At 37.7% G+C, this 27163-nt stretch overlaps 1 protein-coding gene across 1 annotated transcript in view; it reads right to left on the reverse strand.

Moving 5' to 3' along the window:
• The window catches only part of LOC150106633 (cGMP-dependent 3',5'-cyclic phosphodiesterase-like), a 302619-nt gene that overhangs the window by 30373 nt on the left and 245083 nt on the right, over positions 1-27163 (reverse strand). The window contains exons 21-22 of the mRNA XM_090393446.1: positions 26042-26187; positions 19100-19281 (exon numbers count right to left, since the gene is read on the reverse strand). Coding sequence (XP_090249572.1) covers positions 19100-19281; positions 26042-26187 — 328 coding nt within the window. The remainder of the gene's footprint in view (positions 1-19099; positions 19282-26041; positions 26188-27163) is intronic.

Below are 27163 nucleotides of genomic sequence, written 5' to 3' on the forward strand. Positions count from 1 at the left end.
TCTATCAGAGTGAGTAGGTCTCGATCTCAAACACAACAATCAACCAGGCAGTGCAAAAATAATAGATAGAATAAGCCAAGAGTACAGGTATGGCTACACCATTGAGTTCAGAACTGAGTGACCCCGATTTCGTAAAAAGCATAAATCTCCAAAAAATCATTCCCCAATTCTCCGGAGATGATACCGATGATGCAGAGCATTTTTTGACTATATAGAGGAACTCAGAAAAAATAGGACGTTGGAGCGACTTTCAGCTACTCATCCTCCTTTGCAGCAAACTAGTTGGTAGGGCAAAATCCTTTTTCTGCTCATCGCTCATACTAAAGCAAACACTAAAATACCAATGATTTAAAGAAGTCCTAATCTCCCAGTTTTCAAAAACAAAAAATGTTGGACCCAGCCTTTGGAAACTCCAAAAGGTAGTCCAGAAAGAAAAGGAAGGAGTTTCTGAATTTTACAACAGGCTAATTACTCTGACAAACACCTTAAGTGTACCCGACGAGGAAAGACGTCACCTCGATTGGGCCGTTTTTCAACACTTCCAAATCGGGCTAAAGCAAGATCTGAAAGAAATAGCATTTGGAAAAGGAATAAGTAATCTGAAATGCTGCTATGATGCAGTATTAGAGAGAGAACAGTTGCTTGGGGATATTTGCCCTACAACTGCCATAGGCTCCATCAATGTGATCAGAGACAACAGGGATACTAATAAGGACCATGCACCAAACAAAACAGAAATAGATAGGAAGGAGAGACAAAGTTGCCAAAGAAATGAAGAGAAACTCTAGACAGAATCAATCTGTAGCATCAACCTTAAGCCCTGTGACTCAACGAGGTTCGTTCAATCGTCAAACAGGAGATCGAGAAAATGCAACAACCTCTTATTGAGAGGCTTGACACTGTGCTCAATAAGTTAAAGATGATCCCTACTGAGAATCAGGAGAACATCCCAGGCAAAGGAGAAGATCATAAGTATAGTGAAAAGGGAAGTTGAAAGGCTGCAAACACCTTTGTTTGAAAAAATGGACACCCTCATGAAAAGATTCGACCAACTACTCCCCCCCCCTCCGATTTAGCCTCAGGTAGTGAGAAGAGAATATTACAAGGGAACCCCCCCCCCCCCGATGCTATTCCTGCAATAAATTGGGTCACATAGCATGTGACTGCTTCATCTGGTAGAATTCAAGCTAGATATCAGGCGGAGGCAACATCGTATGTATGCACAAGATCTCAAAAGAAAAGGAAAGGAAAAAAGGGTAAGCAGACACCGGGCATGACCACTGATGTGGCGACATATGGGAGGAACCTTAAGGGAATTGTCAACACTGGATCACAATACGCTATGATTCCTGAGAAGGTTATAAGAGAAATGGAACCAGGAGTGAGTAGAAGAGTAAGACATAAAAACCCCCAACAAGGTTGGGGTTTTTTATGTCTTACTTTTTATGTTTTTATGTCTTACAATAAAAAACCCCTCAGGCATATCCCCCCCCCCTCACAACACAAATTACCAGAGGTGTCAGGCTGAGTGAGTTTGCTGAAGTTCGGCCTCTGTGCATGGCATACCATCCTCATCATACCCACAGGTTCATTACCCCACATAGGACTAATTCTGGGGGATGATTTTCTCGAAAAAAATGACTTCGCTTATAGCTATCCAGGGAAGGCGATTCAATTCCTCAGAAAAGGAAGCCCTGTTATAATGAGACAGACACTGGGAAACCTGAACAGAGAGGGTGCTTCTCTGGACCATGTGGCTGAAAAATTGAGGGAATCTATCCCATCCAAGGAAAGGCAACATCCTATTGGTAAGACTCAACTGGAAAGGCCTTGTTCCACCTCAGAAGGTGAAAGAAATCAGAATGCTGAACTCAGAAGGGAGCCCTCAGGCAGATGGAAACCGTGTCGTGGACCAAAGGCACGATGATAACTGCATGGAGACAGAAGGTAGTATGTACACTGGACTGGCTAGGAGGCCACAATGCTCTGATAAAGAAAAGGGGGAAAGGATGGGAACAGGAAATGGGAGCAACAACTCACTGATTAAAGAAAAATTTTAAGAAAAAAGGGGGGGGGCTTTGTTAGATTGTGAATGAGGCCTGCATCTGCTAGACAGACCTTCGTTCAGGATTTAACAAGAACGGAGCCTAAATAAAGAAAATACCTGTACTGCTGGTGAAAATTGTACTAGAAAGAAATAAGGAAAGGGGGTGAAGTGTATCATGTAATTGTCTATTAAGCGTGTGTGTGTGTGTGTGTGTATATATATATATATATATATATATATATATATATATATATATATATATATATATATATATATTCACCCAATGGAGAGGAAACGTAAAATATTAATATCTGTGAATTAAAAGGGAAATATATGTGTGTTAATTGGAAGTGGAAAATACTATGTGTAAAAAGAAACAGAAGAATTTGTGTAAGTTGCAACAAACAGAAAAAAAAAAAGGGAAATGTTGACAATCAACCCAAGGACAGATTCTATGAAACTGTGCATGCCACAGTGATGACTAAGAGCCACGACCTTGATAAACCCATTGTTGAACCTTACAAGCAAGATTTTGCAAATTCTCTGGGAGGAGCTCTCTCACGGGTTCGAGATGAAAGTCTTCGATGTGACCATGACTGTAAAGGGAGTTGATGGTCAGAAAATTGGGAGAGTGGAGAAGAAGGTGAAAGAGGTATGACGTGAGAAGGAGGTCTGACAAAAAACCTCCAAGTCCAAGCACAGAGGAGGTGGAATGGCTATCTTTGTCAAAAAAGACATAAGATACAACGAGATCAAGAAGACAACGATTACATACCTGGAAGAAACTGGAATTGAGATACACACCAACAATGCAGGTAACCTAAAGCTGTATTCAGTCTAAAACCATCCAGGCAAACCACTACTAGCCTTGGATCTCTCCCAGCTCCTCGACACAAACAAAGCAACAATTGTGGTAGGAGACCTAAACGCAAAACATCCCGCATGGAACAGTAGGAACTCCAACAACAACAACAGGAAGAGGCTACACACGTTTGCTATGACAAGCAACATCATCATAGCAGGTCCTGCCGAACCAACACACTACGGACCGCTGGGAAGACCCGATGTGCTGGATATAGCCATTTTCAGGAACCTCGCACCAACCACAATCCTGTACTACTAAGCCTAAGCGGAGAAACAGAAATCATCCCCAGACAGTCCTCCACAAATTTCGAAAAGCTGAATGCTACTCTCCGCAGCCTCACAGGACCCGTTCCAACCATCTCCATACCTAAAGAAATAGATACAGCGATCAGAAAACTGGAGAGCACAATCCAAGCTGGCCTAGCAGCAGCTTCCACCGTTACCACTCCAGCTCAAGCCAACCTGCTCCCAGAAGAGATTCTAAAGCTAATCCGCAGCAAAAACAGGATCAGATGCCGTTACCATACAACACTATCCCCCCAGGATAGACAAGAGCTAAACAGGGCAACAAACCTAGTCTAATATGCAATCAAAGATCACAAGAACCAGCTGTGGGAGAAGAAGCTAAGCTCCTTAAACACCAAAGATAACTCATTGTGGAAATTGACTAAAGCCCTTTCTCGTCGTCTCGGTAGCCAATCCACGGAGAAAGGGGCATAGCCTACCGAGACGACGAGAAAGCAGAAGCCTTTGCGGATGCCCTGGAACTGCAATTCAGCCCAAACTATGCGCATGAGAACTTGCACTTCATTGAAAAAATACACAGGCATGTCCACTGTGCACTCCATCAAACCAGCAGCCAAGAAAACACAAGCTATGCTACCCCAAAGGAAGTACACCAAATCATCAAGAGCCTCAACAACAGAAAGGCCCAAGGTCCTGACGAGATTTCAAACCAAACCATAAAAGCACTCCCCCATAAAACAGTTATGCATCTAGTGACTATCATCAACACAATGCTAAGACTCAATTACTTCCCCACTCGCTGGAAGCAGGCAGATGTAATCCTCATCCACAAACCAGAAAAACACCTCAATTCCCCCAGAACTACAGACCTATCAGCCTCCTATCAAATCTGGGGAAAAAAGGTGGAAAAGATAATTGAACCGCCTACAAAACGAAACGGACAAGATTGACCTAATCCCAAAAGAACAATTCTGATTTCGCAAAGGCCACTGCATAACCAAACAGGTCCACAAACTTATAGAATTCATAACTACTGGATACAACTGGAAATAACACACAGGTGCAATCTTCCTGGATGTGGCGAAAGCCTTTGATAAAGTATGGCACAAAGCTCTCATCCACAAACTAATAGCTGCAAAATACCCACTAAACCTCGCCAAAATCATAGAATCCTATCTGAAAGACTGAAAATATCAAGTTAAGCTACGTGGCCTCAGATCCTCCATAAGAAGCATCACAGCAGGTGTCCTGCAAGGCTCCTTCCTATCGTCGCTACTCTTCAACATTTTCATCTCAGACATACCAAGCACAGCATCAACCACCATGGCTTTCTATGCAGAAGACATGGCAATACTGACCAGATCACTCAGGCCACACTTAGCCACACAATGACTACAAGACGCAGCAACAAATCTTGAAGAATGGTTTCAGAAATGGAGGACATATGTCAATGCCGACAAGAGCATGGCCATACTCTTTACAAGAAGGAAAACAACCTACCACGGAGCAGTCACGATGTTCGACACTGATATCCCATGGCAAAAAGAAGTAAAATACCTGGGAATCAAACTGGATAACCGACTCGGCTTCAACCCCCATATCTCACATGCCTGCAACAAAGCCAACTCAGCAATAGCTCAACTCTACCCTCTACTCAACCGAAGAAGCAAAGTCAGTACAGAAAACAAACTAACAATATCCAAAACAATCATCAGACCCATACTAAGGCGACCCATACGGATCGCCGGCATGGAGCCACACCTCCCCCTAGCAACATCAAAAGACTACAGGTACTACAAAATAAATGCCTCCAAATGATCTTCAACGCTCCATGGTTTGTTAGGAATGCTCTCCTCCACCAAGATGGAAACATGCCAGACATACCTTCGTATCTCAACCAGACTGCTGCAAAGTACTTTGCCCAGGGATCACTCCATCCCAACTGACTCATTCGTGATTCATAAAATTATGATGAAAACGACAGATGGAGACACAAATGCCTGAAGGCAGCTCTGATCATCGCTTCAAACGATTCTACATGGTCCTAATTCGGGAAAGCCAGGCGCTCAAAAATTTCTCATTAATAATCAAAATCTAGCAATGAAGGGATAAAATCCAAGGGATCGATGTCCATCTCGCCATTAAAGTTAACAGTTAACTACAAGTGCAGACCGACGAAAAATCGTCGGTCTGCACTCGGATCCAAAATGAAATCCGAACCATGATGTCCCTCCTGTAGGGTACAAAAGTTCCAGACAAGCACCTCAGATGTTTCCCAACAACGCCGAAAATCCAGTGTGCGTCAATCCATGAGATGGAAAAGCAATCTGCAGAGTGAACAAAGTCCAACCAGGATATGCACGTGGTATTTGAGTGAGACTGTATGCTGCAAGAAATGGTAAGGTAATTTTGACGTATATAAAGTTCAAGAGGAGTGTTGAGTGAAAAATTCGGTTTAAGCACATTTGCAGAAAGGAAGACTGAGATTATTTTGTTAGTTAGTGGAACTTTCAGGGACATTGGACTGGTAGTCCAAAGAGATATGTTATGTGATCCTTGCAGAAAAAATTTGTATGTTACCTTAGCTGTCTCCCTAAAGATACATGTCTAGGCAATTCTTAGTATATACCTATGTGCATGCCCTCTCTTAGAAGATAATAGATATGTCATATTCTGAAATTGTCGTAATGCTACTTAAAGTGTTTAATCTAATTTAAGGGATTTAACGAATTGATTGATTTATGTTTCATGTATACTGATAGTATAAAATAAAACTATGTTTATAGTTGAATCCTGGTCATTGAATTGTGTTTGAGAATGACACTGCTACTCACCAAAATATGGACTGTGACAATAGGGGAAAGAGTGATTAAGTAATATTAAGGCTAGAAAAGGGACACGACTGCAATCTCCCAAAAATCCAGACACCATCCTGCCTGATTAGAGTCAAGCAGGATAGTTATCTAGATCAGGGAAAGGACCCACAGTTTATTAAGATAGACAACTCTAACTGGTGCAGAACAAATAAATTTGTTAGTCAGTGACCTGGGGAAAATTTTAGGATCCCTGGTCACAAGGAAGCAATTGATAGGTCATATTCAAAATTAAGAACCAATGCTCACGAAGCACCAGTCTAACAATATGTAGAACGTGTCCAGAGAAGATTCACAAAAGTGATTAGTGGCCTTTGAAATGTGAAGTATGAAGATAGATTGAAAGAATGTAAACTGCAAAGCCTCATGAATAGGAGGAGGAGGGATATGACTGAGATATATATATTAGTCAGGTTGATATGGTAGCAATTTTTCATAGAATGGAAGGGGGGGGGGGCATTGGTAGAACAGGAGGCCATCCCTGGAAATTGCATAAGGAGGGTGTGAGCAGTGGAGTGAGGTAAAGGTTCTTTACATGAAGAGTGGTTGGTCAGTAGAATGTATTGAGTGTGTTGTGAATTTGGACATATTGAATCAGTTTAAGGCATGGGTGGATGAGCTTTATGTATGATAGTGTGCATCTCCCATGATAAGTCTCTGACTTCATAGAAGTCAGATGTTATTAATAATAATAATAATAATCATATATTAGATATTAATAGTTGAATAAGTTAAATATCTTTCTCTGGAATATATCTCCAAAGAGGTTTAACAAGCTAGCATTATGATGGAAAATTGGGGTACAACAGATCAAATGAATTTGGCATATATACATACATAGCTCAGACAAAGTAATCTGAATATCAACATCATTCACAATTCATGTGCTTCTCCCAGACAATTCTGGAAGAACATTCATCTCTTTCAATATATAACAAGATTAAAAGTGCAATTTTCCCTATGTTTCCTTAGAGAAACTTACCTACTTACTACCTTGATGAATGTAATATGAATAGCTCTATTATATTTTGAACAAACTGATCTTTAATTTTCTTTTCTTTTTTTAAATATATAAAAAACATGCATAAATTCTAGAGGTAGTTTCAAAATAAGCTACTTGAATTATTGATAAAATTAAAAAAATAATAATAGTGATTTGTGAATAATACCAGAAAAAGGAAGGAACAGCGGAGAATGAATTTGAACTATTACCAAATCTACTATCACTACAATTGTATGTGCATGTGATGAAATGAAAGAGAAAGATAGATAAAGAGAGATAGAGAGAAATAATTACCCTGGTTATAACTCCTTAGTTCCCAAAAAATCCATATATGGAAATAAGTAGAGTTCAATCATCTTGGCTTTCTACAATGGAAAAGCATATCATTTGTCACCATTTATGTAACTAATTATAAAAATATAATGCGTTCAAATGAACATTTGTTGAACTTTTCTTCACGTGCATATGTGAACAACTTTTATACTCTTCTACCAGATCGCATCCCAGATCATATCCAATTCATCTTCTTTTGTACATCAGGCTATCCACCCACTGCCACTAATGAGGCATTAAATGTCAATCTTTAAAAGTCAGGTCAATAACAGATGGCACAAAAATATGGAAATACAAAATGTTCTTCTTTGGATTAAATAATTTCAGGTTGGTTGGTTGTGTAGATTATGCCAAATATATAACAGGGTATAACAGGATGTCAGTAAACTGTATGTATCACCTGGCCAGTATGTATGTATGTTATGCAGGATGAAGAAAATGAAATTCTAGAAGAAACCCTGTCACCTTCATATGAGACTGGCTAACATTTAAAGTAATTTAAGAAAAAATGAGGTGCAACAATTACGTTTCTGTATCAAGTCTACAAATGTGAAAAATTAATAGACTTCATAATTTTGAAATGCAACAGCTTATCAGTAATATCTGAAGACAATAATTTGTAAGTAAATTAACCTCTCTACTGGCTAAGGTGGATGAAATAGTGAGACAACTTGCACTTCTTATCCATGTTATTCAACAGGTGTTACAGAATTGCATCCAGATTAATCTGGATATATATATATATATATATGTGTGTGTGTGTGTGTGTGTGTCCTGGCCGGTTGGGGGGGGGGGGGTTAAAGCACATATGACTTACTCTGAGTTATATTTTCAAATTACAGTCCTTCTGACGGCATTCAACAATCCTTCTAATGTTCAACTCATTGTTGGTAGGCTTGCCTGCAGCTACTGGAAAAGAGGACGTCGATGACTATTTTGGCTGTCAATGACTATTTTGCAATTTGACAAATCCTACTTTTTAGATGGGATGAAAAAATTGGAAACTCGCTGTACCAAATGTGTAGATCTCGATGGAGACTATGTTGAGAAATAAAGGTGATTTTTTCCAAAAATGTGTGTTTAACTTATTTTTTTTTCTTACCAATCTTTTCGAACAACCCTCATAGTTCTAGAATACCAGTACTTTTTGAAATCCATTTCTAGCACTGAATCAGACAAAACTGTCACAGCATATGACAGTTTTGCTTGCTTCAATGCATGCAGCAAAGATTTTGAAGAAATTCTAACTGATTGCTATTTTTAAAATGCTTCAACCAAGTCCACAATTTGTTACATTCTCTAAAAGAAAAATTGTCTCAATTGTTGCTACTTGGTGTTTACCAAGTTTCTATAATTTATGCTTTAGATAAGAGATGAGATTCATTGCCAGTGTATGACCACTGTTCGATTTATTACTGGAGCCCTGAAGTCACCTGAAAAAGTTCCATGTTTGGTTTCTAGAGCAGAGCCAGATATGTAAAAAATAAATAAAATATACAAAAAATATATACAATTAAAAAAAAAAACAGAAACAAATCCTTAGCCCATCCATAGTACGAATATACTATAAGTTTGCAAAAACATTTTGTGGGTAGCAGCCATATAAAATATATAAAAAAAAAAAAGTGTTATTCTGGTTGAAGATCAATTCAGAACATCAAAGCAATATTCAGCAACAAAGACTAAACTGAGATGAAAGATTACTTTATATGTTGCACTTATGACAACACAGCAATGAAAAAATTTAACATCAATTTAATTTAGCACAGTAATTATGGTATTACAGTTACTGGAGCATAAGTGTTGTCACAAACCTGTTTATAACTCAAGCGCATCAAGTTCACTGATGCAAAAGAGCCTGGTTCAATGCAGCCACTGTTCTTATAGAGAAGACCAGAAATGACATCCAGTATACAGCATTCTCAAAGGTAGAATTTAACATGTCTTAACCAAGCAATATTCAAATTATTACTAAAATACTCTAATCCAGAGTATTTTAGTAATAAGGAGTGACACCGTTTGATGCAGTCCAATGCATTTCAGTGTGAGCTCTATCACATACAGCTCAGCTGTAAAGTTGGTACCCTCTTGTGGGATTTGTGCAGATATAATGCTGTCTGGAAAGATTCCACTAGATCGTCTGATTTTGAACTGTCCTTGTAGACAGGCACAAAATCAGACTATTCAAGTCTCAATTCATTTCTGACACCAGGAGGGAGTGCAAAATTTCAGTAGCTTACTGAAAGACAAGCCACATACATGTATGTATGAATGATTACCACAGTGGAGGTGGTTTAGTGGAATCTGGACAAAGTTGTCCACTGCAATCTCCAGAACTTATAGGAGAGCTTTTATTCACAAACCAAAAGGTTTTATGGTAGTTGAGCATTATGCATATTCTCCCATCGTGGACAAAAAATAGTTGGTCATGTAGGGAGTTCTGGCAGGATTTTATTTTCATTGAGGCAAATGAACCAAAGGTGGTTCATTTGCCTCAATGTACAAACTAGGAATAGATAATATATGAAATGCTCCAGTTGCTATTCTGAGGGCTTGATGGTGAACAGGGTCTAGCAATCGTAGTGTACTCTCCATAGACTTGGGACCCATAATCAAATTTCGATCTTATCAATATCCTGTACTTACAAAGAAAAGAGCATCTGTCAGCACCCCAAAAGGTATAACTGATGTATGTCAGAAAAGAAGCTGAATTTGCTTTAAAATATGAATCCCAAGAACTGAACTTGGCTTCGGTTTCTAATGTAACTGGGATTAGTTATCGACCTAGTTGGAGTTCTGGGTCAGGATGAAGATTGTTAGCAGCAAAAGTGCTATGAAAATCTGAACCCATTTGCAAGTGCCCATTTTGAGAGATGATCAACGGCTTGCTGCAAATGTCTTTCTATGATCCTCATATTACAATAATAGCAGAAGATGGTGAAATCATCGATATTATTATTATTATTATTACCCGAGATCCCATGGAGTCAAAGACTCATCTAGGAGGTCCTTTTATCATACACACAGCTCATCATACCGTGCTTTAAACACACTCGAATTCTCTGCAGACACCACACTCTCAGGAAAGGCATTCCAATCATTCACAACTCTGCATGAAAAAAAAAAAACCTTCTCACTCCCTTACTCAACACCCTCTTTATACCGTTTCCAGGGATGACCTCTGGTTCTCCCCTGATCTCCCACTATTTTCTGTAGAGCCTCTCCTTGATCCTATAACAGCCCCTTACTGACTTGTAGGTCTCTATCATATATCCCCTATCCCCTCTTCCTCCTGTCCACCAGACAGGTGGACTCTGAAGTTGCATCTTCTCAATCTTTCCTCATACTCGACATTCCAGAGGTTAGAAACTACCTTAGTCAGTTACCTCTGGACCCTTTCCAACATCTCATCCTTCTGAAAACCAGGTGATGACCAAATCTGAACACAATAGTCCATGTATGGCCTAATCAAAGCCTTATACAATGGAACAAGAATCTCTCTACTTCTATAAGTCAGTGTTCTTTATTCGCATCATTCCCAGAAGCCTTTGTGTTGTCTTCACAATTTTGGCTATGTGTCCCCTAAATTTCAGATCCTCATCCACCATCACCCCCCAGATCACTTATTTCCTCCACCTCCGACAATATATCCTCACCAAGCATAAATTCTGCATCCCATTTTTGTTTTCCAAATTTTAAAACCTTACATTTTGCAACATTGAACTCACATCCCCATTCCCATGCCTAATCACTCAATTTATTTAAGTCTTCTTGTAAGGCCACAACATCTTCTCTACTCTTCATGGTTCATCCGACATTGATGGCATTGTGGAGGATAACCATAATTAGTATCCCCCCCACCACCACCAATAGATGCCGCACAAAGTAACTTTTCTGATTGTGACTTAGTTGATGCTTCGATAAGTATATCTCCTGAATGCAGATTTTATACCTCCTTCTTTACAGACTTTAGAGATCCTTCTGACCCTTCGATATCCTTCTGGATGGAGAAGGGTGACATTTTTCTAAGAGGGCATTCCCCTGTTGAATGTATTATCAAGAAAAGTGGTGTACTGATTGCAACTTCTGATGTTTTCTACTTCTTATCCTGATTTTCAGTTGGTATTTCTATGATTCTGTGATGTAGTTGGAGCTTTTTGAGGGCACTTGATAAAACAAGAGGATGAAGTATTCCTTCTCAGGAGAAGTTGTTTGGTGGCAGAGCTCCATCACCATGGAGCCATAAATGGATGCCTACTCTCCAGCAATGTGAAGGTGTATAGCGTGTTCAGGAAAGATAGAGCAAAGAATGGGGGGGGGGGAGTGTTATTGATGACAGCTGATGAAATGCAACCAAAGAGAATAGAGGTTCAACTACAGGATAGTGAAAATAGCATATTTGAGGCTATCTGGTGTGAGATTGAGGGCAGCAGAACAAAATACACAGTTGGGTGCTGCTATAGACCAGGGGATGGAATAGATGATGGAGACAGTATGCATCAGCAAATAGACTCAATGAGTGGAGGACAGGTAATTATTATGGAGGAATTTCAACTATGGTAACATTGACTGGAAGGAGGCATGGGAGGAAGGAAATGGATTTTATGCAGTTACTAAGGGATAACTACCTGAGACAGCATGTAATGGAATATACTAGGGGTTCGAGAGTGCTCAATCTAGTAATTGCATCTAAGAATTTGACTATAATGAATATGACCACACTGCCACCAACTGGTGAGAGTGATCATATGGTTTTGACCTGGGAGGTAGCTAGCTAAATGTGTGAAATTTTCAGTTAAGACAGGGTATGTGTGGAATTACCAGGCTGGTAAGTATGACAAGCTTAGGATATTGCTTGGATCAGTGCCATGGCATGTAAAACTGCAAGGACTGGATGTTGATAGTGCATGGAAAGTGGTAAAGGAATGGTTCAGGAAGGTAATGGCTGACTGCATATCTAGAGTCAGGAGAGTAAGTCAAGTTGGAGTTAAATGGATGAATAACACCATTAAGCTAGAGCTACAAAAAAAAAAAAAAAAAAAAAAAAAAAAGAAACAATTGTGGAAGGAATTCAAGGAGAAAGGTGACCAGCAGACACATGAGCATTGCAAAGCACAGGCCAGAAGGGTAACCAGTGTGGTAAGAAAAGCAAAAGCAGATTATGAAAGTAAGTTAGCAACACACGCTAAAGAGAATCCCAAACAGTTCTTTCGATTATTATGCTGCAAGTAAAAGAAAAAATGTATATGACAGAATGCTTTTAAGGGATGCCGATGATAGGGAGTTAACTGAATCAGTCAAAATAGTAGAATTACTAAGTAAACACTTTGCAAAAGTATATCCTCCAGGTAGTGATATTGCAGGAATGAGGGAACCGATGGCTTACAGGAACTGAGGTGAATGAAATGGAGGTGAATAGTATATTACAGAACCTTAATGTGAATACAGCTGTGGGATTGGATGGTATATATACCAGTTCAAGTCTTATGTGAAGTGGCAAAGAAATTGTCAGTGTCCTTGACCATATTGTTTAATTTAAGTTTCAGCTCTGGGTTCGTCCAGAGGAATGGAAAGAGGGGAAAATAGTTCAGTTGCATAAAGAAGGCTCCAAGACTGCTGTTGCAAATTACCGACTGATCAGCATATCAGGAGTCATTGTCGAAATATTGGAGAAGTTGGTCAAGAGCAAAATACAGGAAGGGATAGATGGAAAAATGGGATAATTTATTTAAGGGGCTGGGCAGCATGGTTTTGTGAAGGGTAGATCATGTCTCAGTAACTTGCTCACATTTTATAATACAGTGATGGCTGAAATGGATAAGGGTAATGGATTTACAGTAATACTGCTGGACTTTGCTAAGGCCTCTGACAGGATACCACATGGAATTCTAATCAGTAAACTGCAGCACTTGTGGATATAGGGTTGGTGAGATGGATAGGAGGGTGGTTGATGGAGAGATATCATCGAGTAGTTTATTCATGAGTAGAGTCCAAAAAAAGACCTGCGACTAGTGGTGTGCTGCAGGGTTCTGTTCTTGGACCACTGCTATTCAACTTGTTAACTAATGATATAGGAAAGGATCTAAGAGGAACTGTTCAGTTATTTGCCAATGATGCAAAGTTAGGTAGAGCAATAGTGAATACACATGATGTCAAAATTTTGCAGGATGATTTGGATAGATTGGCAGACTGGGCTAAGGAGAATGGATGTCAGTTTAATGTGGCAAAGTGTAAGGTTATGCATTTTGGGGTGAAAAGATTATCAGCAATATACCACATTGGTGGAACTGTACTCCAGGAAATTGACAAAGCCAGAGACTTTGGAGTGTTGGTGGATAGGAAGTTGAAGTTTAGTGGGCACATAGTAAAAGTGGCTAATCAGCTCATTAAATCACTTGGTTACTGAATAATACTTTGAGAAGCAGAGACAAGCAGGTTATTGTTCCTCATGCCTTGATAAGACCCCATCTTTACTACTGTGCACAGATCTGGGCACCAGGGTTTCATGGTGATGGGGAGGAAGTAGAAGGATCCATAGGCAAGTGACCAAGATGATAATTGGTCTATAGAATAAACCTTACAAAACCATGGAAACTGAGCAAGAGTATAGTTAGCAAGGGTGTTAGAACTAGGCTTTTTACTGGGAGAATGGTGAACGAGTGGAATAAGCTGCCAATGTGCATGTTGTAGATGCCATGACTGAAGAAGTTCAAGGCAAAGAATAATAGATACTGTGCAAATGCTGCATAGTTATTGACATGATGTTTAGGACCTTGCTCAATGAGTCTAAGGACTCCTTGGAGTTGCTCGTAATAATAATAATAATGACTGTGCTCAGGAGCGGAATGCCAAGGCCACCCTGGATGGTATACAAGCACCATGGTTGCAAAGTGCATAGCCACTCTGCTAACCACACGGACTTGATACCTGAATAATAATAATAAGCATGAATAGTTTCCCCATCCTCCCTTCTTGTCCTACCTATTCTGATGAAAAATATCATGCTTAGGATATCATCCTCATTCAACTACATCTCCCTTATTCCAAACTTTTTTTTTTTTTTTTAGAAATGAATGTGATCAATATATAACAATTTTATCTCCCTTATTTCTGATGCCCTGGCAGTAATTTCTTGGATCTGTAATTAGTTATGCCCATACCACTTCTCAGATGCAACTCCTCTACACCTGGCTCCCTTAACTGTTCCTCTCTACCTATTCCACAATTTTCAGACTGCTCTTCTTGGATCCCAGGCCATCTAATTCCTCTGTTGTCTGTATACACACATTCATTACTGCTTTCAGGAGTTCTTGAATCCTCAAGAATTCTTTTCATTTAGTGTTACATGGTGATCAGCATTCATTTTACATAAATTATGGACTCAACACTAGTGTTATAATTATTTTAATTTTTCAATGTTTTGACCTTCATATTAAGGTCATCATCTGAAGTATACACATATATATGCAGAGACAAGCTAAATTACATTTTGCAAAGTATGCTGAAGAGACAATGATTTGATCAGCAGTTATTCTACTGGCCTGACCTCTAGTGAAAATAAAATAAAATTACAAGAAATAAATGAAATAAAATAAATTACCTAAATCAAAGCTATATTCTATTTAACACAACATCAGAGAAACATTCTTTCATATACAGGTATCCCTTGCTTAAAGCAGGATTTGATTAGCATGCCGAAATTAACTGCGACAATCCCTTGATATACGGGACAAGAGTTTTGATTAACATGCCTTTAAATTTGCCACGCAAAAACATGCAAGCCTCATGGCGTGAGCATGATGATGTCATTCCTCCCATGCAGTTGTGCTCCCTGAGCCTGAGTGCCAGCCAATTACTTCATTGCCAGCATTAAGAGTGGGCGTATTACAAGCTCCAGTTGTTCTTCTGTACATATTTACAAATTATGTTCTTCGTAAATTTTATAGCCCATTAATCATGTCAAAGAATAAGAACAATCCCACAACTGGGTGATTAAGTGAAAAAAAGAAGAGGAAAGTAATTACCTTAGATACAAAACTTGATATAATTAAAAGATTTAAATGTGGTGAAAGTAAAAGTAAGATTGGAAGCAAATTTGGTTTTAACAAGTCTACAATACAGACTATTTTATCTATCCAAAGCTGATGAATATTGTGAGCAAGATAAAGTTGCATCTACATCTGCAATGTACACATAACCAGAGTGCTATAATGGTTGAAATGGAAGATCTGTTGATTATTTGGCTGGAAGACTGCAATCCAAAGAGAATTCCAACTAGTGCCTATAATATCATGGACAAAGCTCTAAGCCTGTTTTCGAGACTTAAAGAGACTAAATATAAAGAAGACAATTCAAAATTCGCAGCTAGCAAAGGCTGGATTGAAAATTTTAAATCTAGGGCTGAACTAAAGAATGTGAAAATAACAGGTGAAGGTGCAAGTGCCGATGAAGATGCTGCATCTACATTTCTTGCTGAGCTGCAGAAAATTATCAAAGAAAATGATTACGACCAAATTTTCAATGTAGATGAAACTGGCCTCTATTGAAAAAAAATGCCATCTAGAACTTTTATATCAAAAAAAGAAGCAGCCTGGCTATAAAGTATCGAAAGCTTGCTTAACTGTTATGCTTGGAGGAATGATAATGGAGATTTTAAACTGAAGCCGCTGCTTGTCTGTCGAACTCAGAACTCAAGGGCTTTAAAAGGATGTAATAAGAACTCTTTACCTGTAATTTGGTGGGTGAATCAGAGAGCTTGGATTACACAAAGTCTATTCGAAGATTGGTCTTTTTTTGCCCGCAGTTGAAGCTTATTGCAAGAGAAATAACTTAGCTTTCAAAGCTCTTTTGATTTTAGATGAATCACCTGGTCATCCAAATTCTCTTAATGATCTGTGTGAGAATATGAAAGTTTTATTTTCCCCACCAAATACAACATAATTTCTACAATCTATGGACATGAGCGTTTGTAACTTTCAAAGCCTATTTTCTTAAAAAGACATTCTCAAAGGCAGCAGAAACAACAACGGGAGAAAATGTGATTATGCTTCAAGAATTGTGGAAAAAAATTTAACATTAAACACACAACTGAAAACATTCATGAATAGTGGGAGCAAGTGTCTTCTAGCTGCATGAAGGCTGTTTGGAAAAACATTTTGCCAGAATGCACTAATGACTTAGGTTGTTTTCAAAATCCTGTGAACAATGTGATTGAAGAAATTGTTGCAATTGGTGAAGACCTTGGTTTTGATGGTGTTGATGCAGAAGATGTTAAAGAATTATTGGATTCAAATTCAAAAGATTTCAGTGACAATGATCTTCTTGAAATTGAACAACAACATGCATATGAAGACAATGAACATATGGAATGTGAAGATGAGGTTCCAAAGGAGATAATAGTCAAAGAACTGGATGGAATATTTCGCAGTTTAGAATTGTTTAAGCAGCAAGTAATGGATATGAATCCAGATGTTAATTGAAGAATGCTTGTTTGTCGAGGATTGGAAAGTCATTTTGCTTGTTAGCATAGAATTTATGCCGATAAGAAAAAAACTAAAACTGTTCAAACAACTCTTGATAACTTCTTTTGATAAAAAAAATTGCAGTAACTAATGTAGGTACAAGTATTTATTAAACATTTACTTTGCATTCATTTTGTATCTTTCCTAAAACAGTACCATTTAAAATGAACTATTAATACAGTAATCGATCATGGATGAATTGTACTTTTTACCATTGATTATTATATTTGATTCACACGATTTATTTTAATATATGCGGTAACATCGAGGGATTAATTAACCTCATTAATCGAGAGATACCTGCAGATAGTTTTGTTACAGTAAAAATGATGTCCTAATTTAACATGACAATTGTTATATTAGATTTAGGATCCTGGATTATCTATGGTCCTATTTATAATTAACTCTTAGGGAGAAAAGTTAAGCGGGTAGAATATGTGCCTTCCATATGCTTGCGATTTTTAGACCATCATTATTGTTAAGATTAGGGTGATTGATAAGAATTTTACATGCCTCCTTAAATTTTGGTGTGATGTAAACAAAAAGGTGCTTTTCCAGTCAATTCTATATAAAGTGTTCAGGGCATGATTTAGAAAGATCAGCTTGACCATAGTTATTATATTTAATGTGTCATTTATGTTCCCTTTTTTCTGATAGGAATGTGCATCCTGTTTCCCCTATATAGGGTAAATTACAGGTGCAAGGAATACAGTATACTCCAGGGTGGGCCAGCAGAGGGAATGGATCCTTGGATGAGTTGAGTAAGTTCTTTAATTTTGCAGGAGATTTAAAGGTGACTTTAAGGTTGTATTTTTGTAGTATTCTGTTTATTTTGTCTGATATGTATGTTATATCAGACAAAATTTATTTGTCTGATATGTCAATGTATGGAATGTTAATGTTTATTTTTGTTTTTAAGTGAGGTCTTGTACAGAATTTTGTCGATAGTATTTTGTCTGTAACCATTTTTTAGGAAGGTATTGCTAATAACTTTTAATTCATCTTTAAGTGCTTGTTCATTGGAGCAAATCTTCAAAGCCCTGTTTTCTAGTGTATTAACAACCACCTAGTTTTTGTGTTGGGTGGTGGTAGGAGATTTACGAGTTTGGTGGATAGAAGAAGGAGAGGTGATATGATTGAGACTTTTAAACTGTTGAGAGGTGGTTACAGGGTTGACACTGGGGAGTTCTTTCGCTTGGTTGAAAACAGCGGGAAGGAGTGATGACAAGAGGCCATCCCTGGAAGTTACGAAAGGAAACTGTGAGCAAGAGGGTGAGGAGTGGTTTCTTTGCATGGAGGGTGGTTGAACCATGGAATGCATTGCCTGATGGAATGGTGAGAGCGAGAACAGTCAGTGAATTTAAGAAGTGGTATGATAGATTTTATGTTTCTTGGGGGGGGGGGACCTCCTCTCGATAAGTCTTGAACAGACTTTATGTTCTTAGGAAGGACCTCCCACGATGAGTCTTTTGACTCCATGGAGGCCTGAATAATAATAATAACAGTAATTAAAATTGTTTAGGATACAAATACTTTGGTTTTTTCCTAAGCACCTGAAATTTTTCACATACTTAGGATATTATTCTATAATGATTATACAATGGAGAGTTTTAGAAAAATTAACAATAATATATGCAGCCCTGCTTCTTGGTATAAAATCACTGTTTAATCTCCCCATCACTACAATTAAAGTGTGATTTTTTAATTTATACTGATTAACGATATCTATATAGTATATTTATATATATTATATATTTCTATAGCATATATTATGTGTATAATTCTATACACACAACTTTTGCATTAATGTAAACCTTTAACAATGTAGCATAGATATGTCGAAACCCAACTTATACAGTCATATGCATATCTGTAGGTTTAATTGTGAAAGGATTTAATAAAGAGAAATGTATGGTACATATACAATTAAATCGCACTATACTGAACTGCAAACACTTTATAATAATATCCCTCACTATAAGAAATTTCCAAAAGAGCTTATCAAAATTCCATAAGTGCATTGGTCCACTATGGTGTTCATAATACTAACATATTATAGCAACTTTTTGTGGTGGAATTCGCATTTAAAAAAAAAACTTACCTGATGTTGAAATATCTATCAGAAACAGAAATAACAGAAATATGATTTAATTAAAACAGAAATGTGATTTAATGATATTTCTAAAAAAAACTTTTTCTTTTTTTAACTTACCTGTATTTTCCTGATACTGAAGCAACTCTTGTTCAACTTCTTCATTTTCAAGTATATCTAAAGATGAAGTACTATTTGTATAACGCCTTCTGTATATATCGGATATCCTTTCCCAGAATAATTTGTTTGTTTGTACAGCTTTGCATGGTTGTTCAGCTTCAGGAAAAAAGCTGGCCAGAAGCCTACAATAAAGATAATGAATATATGTGCTTATTGGATAGCATACTATATTTAAATGATTTCTGGCAAAACCTAGAGTCCTGAGTGATGGTATTAAGAGTGCAATATCTTATTTTCATTAATCAGCATAAACTGGCCCAAAAGACACTAGTTAATAACCAAATCCCTTAACAATTTTCATCACAATGGAAATGTGGTGACCAAATTAGTAATCTGGTTTGGTTCAGATGCTACTTATTCAAGATTTTGTACTTTTTTTTTTTTTAATGTCCCATACATGAGAGATAGAAGAACCTTAGCACATAAGTGCTGTGTGTGTGGGCTGGTGAGGACTGAGAAAGAAGAAATCTATCGACATTTTTCTTGAACAGCTGGAGGTTGTACTTAGCTGAAAAACACCTCATGAGAAAGGCTCTTTCAGATGATAGAGAAAAGAAAAAGCAGGCTGGTTAATGTGTTTACAGTTGTAATGAGAAGAGATGTTTGGTCACTTGTTTTAACAGTCCTACAGAAAGTGGAGGAATCATGGCTGACAGGTGGAAAAGGCGTGATGTGATTGAGACATAGAAATTACTGAGGTGTTTATACAAGATTAATTCAGAGGAATTTTTTCAGGCGTGTTGGTGGGAGAAATAGAACTTTCAATGGAAACTGAGTAAGAGTGTAGTTAGCAATGGTGTTAGAACTACATTTTTTGCTTGGAGAGTAGTGAATGAGTGGAATAGGTTGCCAGAGTCTTGTGAATGAGTTCAAAGCAAAGTATGATAGAGGAGACATCTCATTGTAGAGGAGGCAATGAACTGAAACAACAGAGTATCTTTGAGAAAGAGAGTGAAGCAAAACTGAGTGAGAGAGAGAGAGAGAAAGGTTGAAGTTATGTGAGTGTGTGTATGTGTGTGTGAGAGAAAAAGATCATCTATGAGCTGATCTGGTCTCCTCTGGGCAACATCAAGAATTTTTAAAGAGGCTTTAGGTTCACCTCCTTAAACATTGTGAACAGCATTCTAAGGATAGATGAATTTGGGATTCTTATAGTGTAAGTAATGGTAAGTGAAAAACATCATCTTGAGCAGAAGAGAATGCTTAGGTTTTTATAGAGACAGAGAAAGCTATAGATGTGAGGAGTTTGCTGATGATGCAAAGTTGAGAAGAGTTATGAGAAGTAGAACAGACGTTATGGCCTTGTAGAAGGATCTGAGTAGACTATATGCATGGGCAAATGAGTGGAGCTTTCTGTTTAATGTTGCAAAGTACAAGGTCTTGAAATTCAGTAGGCAATGCAGAGTATACAATTAATGGAGAAAATTTGGAGGTGATGATAGATCTGGGAGTGATGATGGACAGAGACATGAAGTTTAGGGATCAGATTGCTAAAATTGTAAGAACATCCCAACATATTATGGCCATGAGGAGGAGGACACTGACATGCAAAAGAGGTTATGATTCCCTTGTATAAGGTTTTGATCAGGCCATATATGAACTACTGTGCATAGATTTGGTCACCTGGATTTCAGGGAAATAAGAATGTACTGGAGAGGGTCCAGAGAAGGTTCATTAAATCAGTGTCAGCTCTAGGGAATGTCAGATATGAGGAGTGATTGAGGGGAATGCACAATTTTGTCAATGTGTCCTCTAAATTTTAGATCCTTATCCACCATCACCATAAAATCTCTTAATTCCTCCACCTTCAACAATATATTGATACCAAGCATAAACTCTACATCCCATCTTTGTTTCCAAAATTTTAAGGCATTACATTTTGCAACATTAAACTGTCATCCCCACTCATGTGCCCATTCACTCAATCTTTTCAAGGCTTCTTGTAAGGCCACAACATCTGCTCTACTCCTCATAAATTGCATCATCTGCAAAGTTGGGGCGATTCAAATCTTCCCTGATATCATTAACATATAGGTTAAATAGCAATGGCCCTAAAACAGTCCCCTGAGGCACACCACTAGTGACTTTCCTCTTCTGGGATATTACTCCCCACCTACAGAACTTGCTGATACCTATCATCATTAGTCTAATATCAACTCCATCTGCTTTAGTTGGACTATCAACTTATCATGCAGTGATCTATCAAAAGCTTTTGCAAAATCTAAATATACTACTGTATCTGTCTCCTTTGTCCAATGAAGCCATCGCCTTATTGCAATAGGTAAGTAAATTACTAAAATATGACCTCCCCTTTAGCAAATCCATGCTGTCCATCAAAGATAATACCATCGTTGTCGACCCGATTCTGGTTCTCACCAGCCTCTCCAACACTAACCACAACAACAACTGACACACACACACAGCTTGATGCTTGAGCTCTGTCACCTCTCCTCTTACTTCTTTTCTTACTGCTGACATTTATGGACATTATAAGCATATATATTAGAGAAAATAATATTTAAAACAGTAGGGAAAAAAAGGAAGAAATAAGGAGAAATATTTAAATATTTGTTAAGGTTCAGAGAATGAGAACTGATACCCAAGTTAAGGGATGTGATTCAGATCTGGAAGAAAAGAGATACTAATATGGTAACTATAAGCTAATGAATGAATTTTATAAAACAGAAGAAATAATGCATATAAGAAAATAATATTGAGAATATGACATTATTCTCTAGACATTACAGGAATGTATACTGAAAAAGCAGGTTTTTTTTTTTTCTGGGAAGAGTGTATAAATGAATTGCAATGCTAAGGAATGCAGTGAGTGCAGCAAGTAATGAGTCATAGATACTGATATTTAATGAAGAAGTTATTATTATAATATGGGCATATTGAGGGAGTCTGAAGATTCATTGCAAGAGACCCAAATTATCCATATAATCTATCATATATAGATCTCTTTGAACCCATTAATAGACAAAGCACTCACAACTGACTCTGGCAATCCATACCACTCATTCACAACTCTCCAAGCAAAAAATCTAGTCCTCACACCCCTACTCACTACATCTTTATTCAACTTTCAGGGATGACCTCTAGTTCTGGCCCTTCTAGCTAAGTGCTGAAACATTTTCGCTGCATCAATCCTATAGAGCCCTTTTAAGCAACTTAAATGTTTCTATCATATCCCCCTCTTTTTTCTCCAATCAACCAAATTCTGCAATCCACACACACACACACACCCTCAATCTATCCTTATAGGGAACATTTCACAGACCACTCACCATCCTGGTTTCTTGCCTGTGAATCTTCTCCACTGTTTCCTCATCCCCAAGAAACCGAGGAGATCAGAACTGAGCAAATTAATCCAGAAAAGGACGTATCAAGGCCTTGTAAAGAGGAAGGACAACTTCCTTATCTCTACTTGTTAATGTGTTCTTCGATAGCCAAGTAATCTTATGGGTTACCTTAGCAACATGTCTTCTAAACTTTCTCTCAGTCTACCACCACTCCTAAATCTCTAGCTTCATCTATTTCCTGGAGTACGATAACAGGCTGTGCACCACATTGATGTGGTGCACAGCCTGTTATCGATTTATCCCAAAATGCATAACTTTACATTTCTCCAAATTAAACTGATATCCAATTTAATCTTTTGTCCATACTGACAGCTTATTTAAATCATCCTGCAAGCTCCCTACATTGCCTTAACTAACTATTACTCTAGCTAATTTTGCATCATCAGCAAACAACTGAATATTTCCTTTCAGGTTATTTCCTATATCATTTATGTAAAAATTAAACAGTAGTGGTCCCAGCACTGAACCTTGTGGCACACTACTAGTCACCTGTTTTTGCCCTTTCATATACTACTTGTTGATATCTGTCCAGTAGCCACTCTCTTGTTATGCATTAAGGGAAGGGCCACAACCCAGTCAATGCATAACATTAGACATATCTGCAAGGAGATGTGTTTTGCATTATGGGAGATACTGAGATAGGAGTGTTGGTAGCTTGCTCCACCTTTGCAAGGAGTGTCCTGGTGTTGTACCACCTTACCCCAGTCCTGAAGATACTTTCAGGTGCAAACTTTGTTTGCTCACACTTGGATAAAGGATTAAACTAAATTTATCATACTCTAACCAAGTGAAAAATAAACTTTCAACATCTTTCTCAAAATCCAGAGTAATTTATTAAAAAAGGGTGGCACACCATTTGGCAACTCCTATAGGTAGAGATGACCTGCTAATGCTTCTGCCTGGTATCTCCACTTGGGCCTAGCCACTCTCTTATCCACATAACCAGTGTCATATCCATCCCCATTTGTTCTAATTTGTGTAATAGAGTTCCATGTATTCTGTCAAATACCTGTGCAAAATCTAGCAGAATGATCCCTTAGCCATTTCCTTTATCAGCTGTTACTCTATTAAAAAAAGTTAGTAAATTACTAAGGCATGACCAATCCTTCACAAAGCCATGTTGATCCTCATAAAATATATCTTTATCTACTCATTCTTGAATTCAATTTTTTTAGTACTTTTACCACCACACTTAAGATACTGATTGGTCTACACATGTAATTTGCTATTACAGTCTTAGAACCTGCAGAACCTCCCTTATGCAAGGGAATTATTTTGCCCTCTTTCCACTTCCTTGGAACTCTACCAAAGCCAACTTAAATTAAAGAGCCTAGTCAGAGGCACTGCCAGTTCCCTTGCACATTCTGGCAAAACCCAAGTTGATATCCCATGAAATTGAGATTCTGCAATACCCTAAGAAGTGCCAATTCATCTACCTCTGTTCCCACATCAGTGTAACGGTAACCACACTTAGATGATATATTCATGCAAAGTGATCACTCAGTAACTGAACTATTTTATCTGCTTCTGTCACCTCATGACCATCATCACTCATTAAGGTTAATCTCCAAAATCGTTCTTCCTCTTACTTGTCAAATAACGAAAGAACTCTTTGGGATTTCCTTTGTCCTGCTTGGCTAGATTCTTCTCATAATCTGATTTTGCCTTCCTTGCCATGCTGGTCACCTTTCTTGCCTGAGCCTTGTACTGTTCATAAGTTTCCTAGTTACCTTTCTCTTTATATCCCCTCCACAACATTTTCTTCTTTTGCAGTTCATGCTTAATGATATTATTGATTCATCTAACTCCTACCTGATTAACCTCCCTATCTTATATATAGAATTTAATATGGCTTCCTCTAGGTGACCCATAACTATCTCCCATGCACTACTAACATCCTTCCCTTGCAGTGTTTTATGCCATGGCACAGATTTAAAGCTTCCTCCTAAGTTTGTCATAATCACCTGCCTTGTAGTTTCACATATACCCTTTCTTGACAGATCATTCCTCATGTTTTAAAATCTCCCAAGTCTTGACTGCATGGTCACTTTTGCCAATCACAGGCAACATGGCCACCTTGGTTATGGATAGCTCTTCTGATCCTACGACCAGGTCAAATACTCTCACACCCCCTAGTTCCCTCTATTACATGCTACTTCAAGTAATTATCTCTTGGTAGGTGTATAAATTCCATTTTTCCTTCATACCATGTGATCTTTCTTCCTTTCAGTCTATATCACCATAGCTGAAGTCCCCCATAATAATCACTTGACCTGTACTCATCGTACTAATTTGCGATGCATGTCTTCCAGATCATCCATGAAACCCCCTGGCCTATAGCAACAACCTACTGTATATTTTATCTTACTGGCCTTCATCTCACACCAGGTTTCTTCAAATGAACAGTCACCTTCCTGCCTATTTTCTATTATTTTTGGCTGCAATTCATCTGCTATCATCAACAGTACTTTCAATAATAAATTTAGTTTAATCCTTTATCCAGGTGTGAGCAAACAAAGTTTGTGTCTGAAAATATCTTCAGGACAGGGGTAAGGTAGTACAACACCGGGCAACTCGTAGCAAAGGTGAACCAAGCTAAATCTCTCTTCTCTAAAGCTTTTCTAAATCCAGAGCAATTTAATAAAAAGGTGGCACATCTTTTGGCAACTCCAATAGGTAAAGATGACCTTGCCATTGCTTCTGCCTGGTATCTCCAATTCTGGGCCTGGCTCCTACTGAAGAGACCTCAATAAAGGTCGAAACTAGTCTGAGTAGTAGCCCTTCCCTTTAATGCATAACATTACACATATCTGCAAGTAGATGTGTTTTGCATTATGGGAGATACTGAGATAGGAGTGATGTTAGCTTGGTCCATCTTTGCTACGAGTTGCCCAGTGTTGTACTACCTTACCCCAGTCCTGAAGATATTTTCGGGTGCAAACTTTGTTTGCTCACACTTGGATAAAGGATTAAACTAAATTTATTATAGTCTAAACAAGTGAAAAATAAACTTTCAGCAGTACTTTCAGGAATGATCAATGCCTGAAAGTACTAAACCATTCACATTCTATCCCTGTAACTACATAATCTGCTGTTAGCTAATGCCTATAACTTTTGGCCATGTCACTAACCAATGCTAAAAACTTCTCCCTCTTGTTCCTGATACTTCTGTCATTAGTATATAGAACTGTAGCATCCTTTTAGGCTCCCACCCACCATTACTTCCTGAATTGACTATCCTATTATACAATGATCTTTATGATTCCATAGAGGGCTGATGATGATAAATCATGATAATATTAATAATGTAATATTAATAATAAATCATATCCTCTTAAATATAAAGTAAGTAACATTTTATGAATAATGATAAAGATATTGCTTAAAAGATGGCTTACAAGTAATTCTCCTTTAAACAATGATGCATGTCTGTGTAATTTCTACTGATTATACATAAAAGGAAAATAAATAATTTTGAAGATAATACGTATAGTTTGATCAACACACAGAAATCACTTACTCATAAACAGGAAGCACTATACTTTGGATGAAACTGATCTGCAATTCTGGAATGCAAGCCTTTTCTCGGTCCATCATCTCACTCGGTCGAACTCCCATAGCCTTTTCCAAATCGCCTTGTGAAAAGAATTCTCTGTACACTAACTCCTAAAAAATTATTACAAATATAATACCAAAGATTCTTTGAACTACTACAACCTTTTCAAAAGAAATTTCTAACAATAAATATTTTCTTCTTACCAACCTAAAGACCTTGTGTAATCTTTTGAATAATATTTTGTTAAAAAAAAAAAATTAGTACTCAGGAAAGTAATTTCGAGTGTCACTAGTATCGTGAGTGAATGTAGCAATATATTTGACCTGTGCTAAGAAAAGTGTTTTTAAATAATGTATAGTAAGGCTTTTTATCCAAAATTGTGCTATGCTATATTTTTTCATGCTGGATACAAGTGTCCTTCAGTAGTGTTTGTTTCTTGTTTACTTTGTTTTGCTACTCATTCCTACTGTTTCTGCTTCTGAAAATGGAATCTGTAAATAAGCACATGTTGGTAGCATGGAAAGCTTCTGACCTAGTTTTTTCCAGTGGATGTGATGCTAAAATTGCTTCGTGCATGCACCAAAAAATGTGAAAGATTTGTGGATAGTTAGAGGGAATGGAAAGAATGAAAGTGTTAATGTATGTGAAAGTATATAGCTAGGTTAGAGCAATTAGAATTGGGAGCTAGAGTCGGAACAGTAGTAGAAGAGCTTAATCAACAGTTAGTGAAAATGAAAAGTGAAATGAAACATCAGAAGATGAGATTAAACACCTAAAGAAGAGATTGGCTGATGTAAATGTGAAGGTGGGAGTATGTTATAAAGAAAGAGCCAAAGGATAATCATATATCATTGTATGGGGACTTGATCATTAGAGATGTTATGACTAATAAAGTATGAAAAACATGCTTTTCTGATCAAAAAATGAAACAAATAAATGATGCTTTATAGAAAAAAAAAGATTGGGCATCAGAATTAATAGTAGTTGTTAGAACAAATGACCTTGTTGGTGAAAAAGGGAATGTTGACAGAGACTTGAAGTTATTGTGGCAGATAAAAGATAATATTCTTGTTGGAAAAGTCATTA

This window comes from Typopeltis vanoorti, chromosome 5, assembly GCF_054136105.1.
Source record: "Typopeltis vanoorti isolate ZY-2024b chromosome 5, IOZ_Tvanoo_1.0, whole genome shotgun sequence".
NCBI lineage: Eukaryota > Metazoa > Arthropoda > Arachnida > Uropygi > Thelyphonidae > Typopeltis > Typopeltis vanoorti.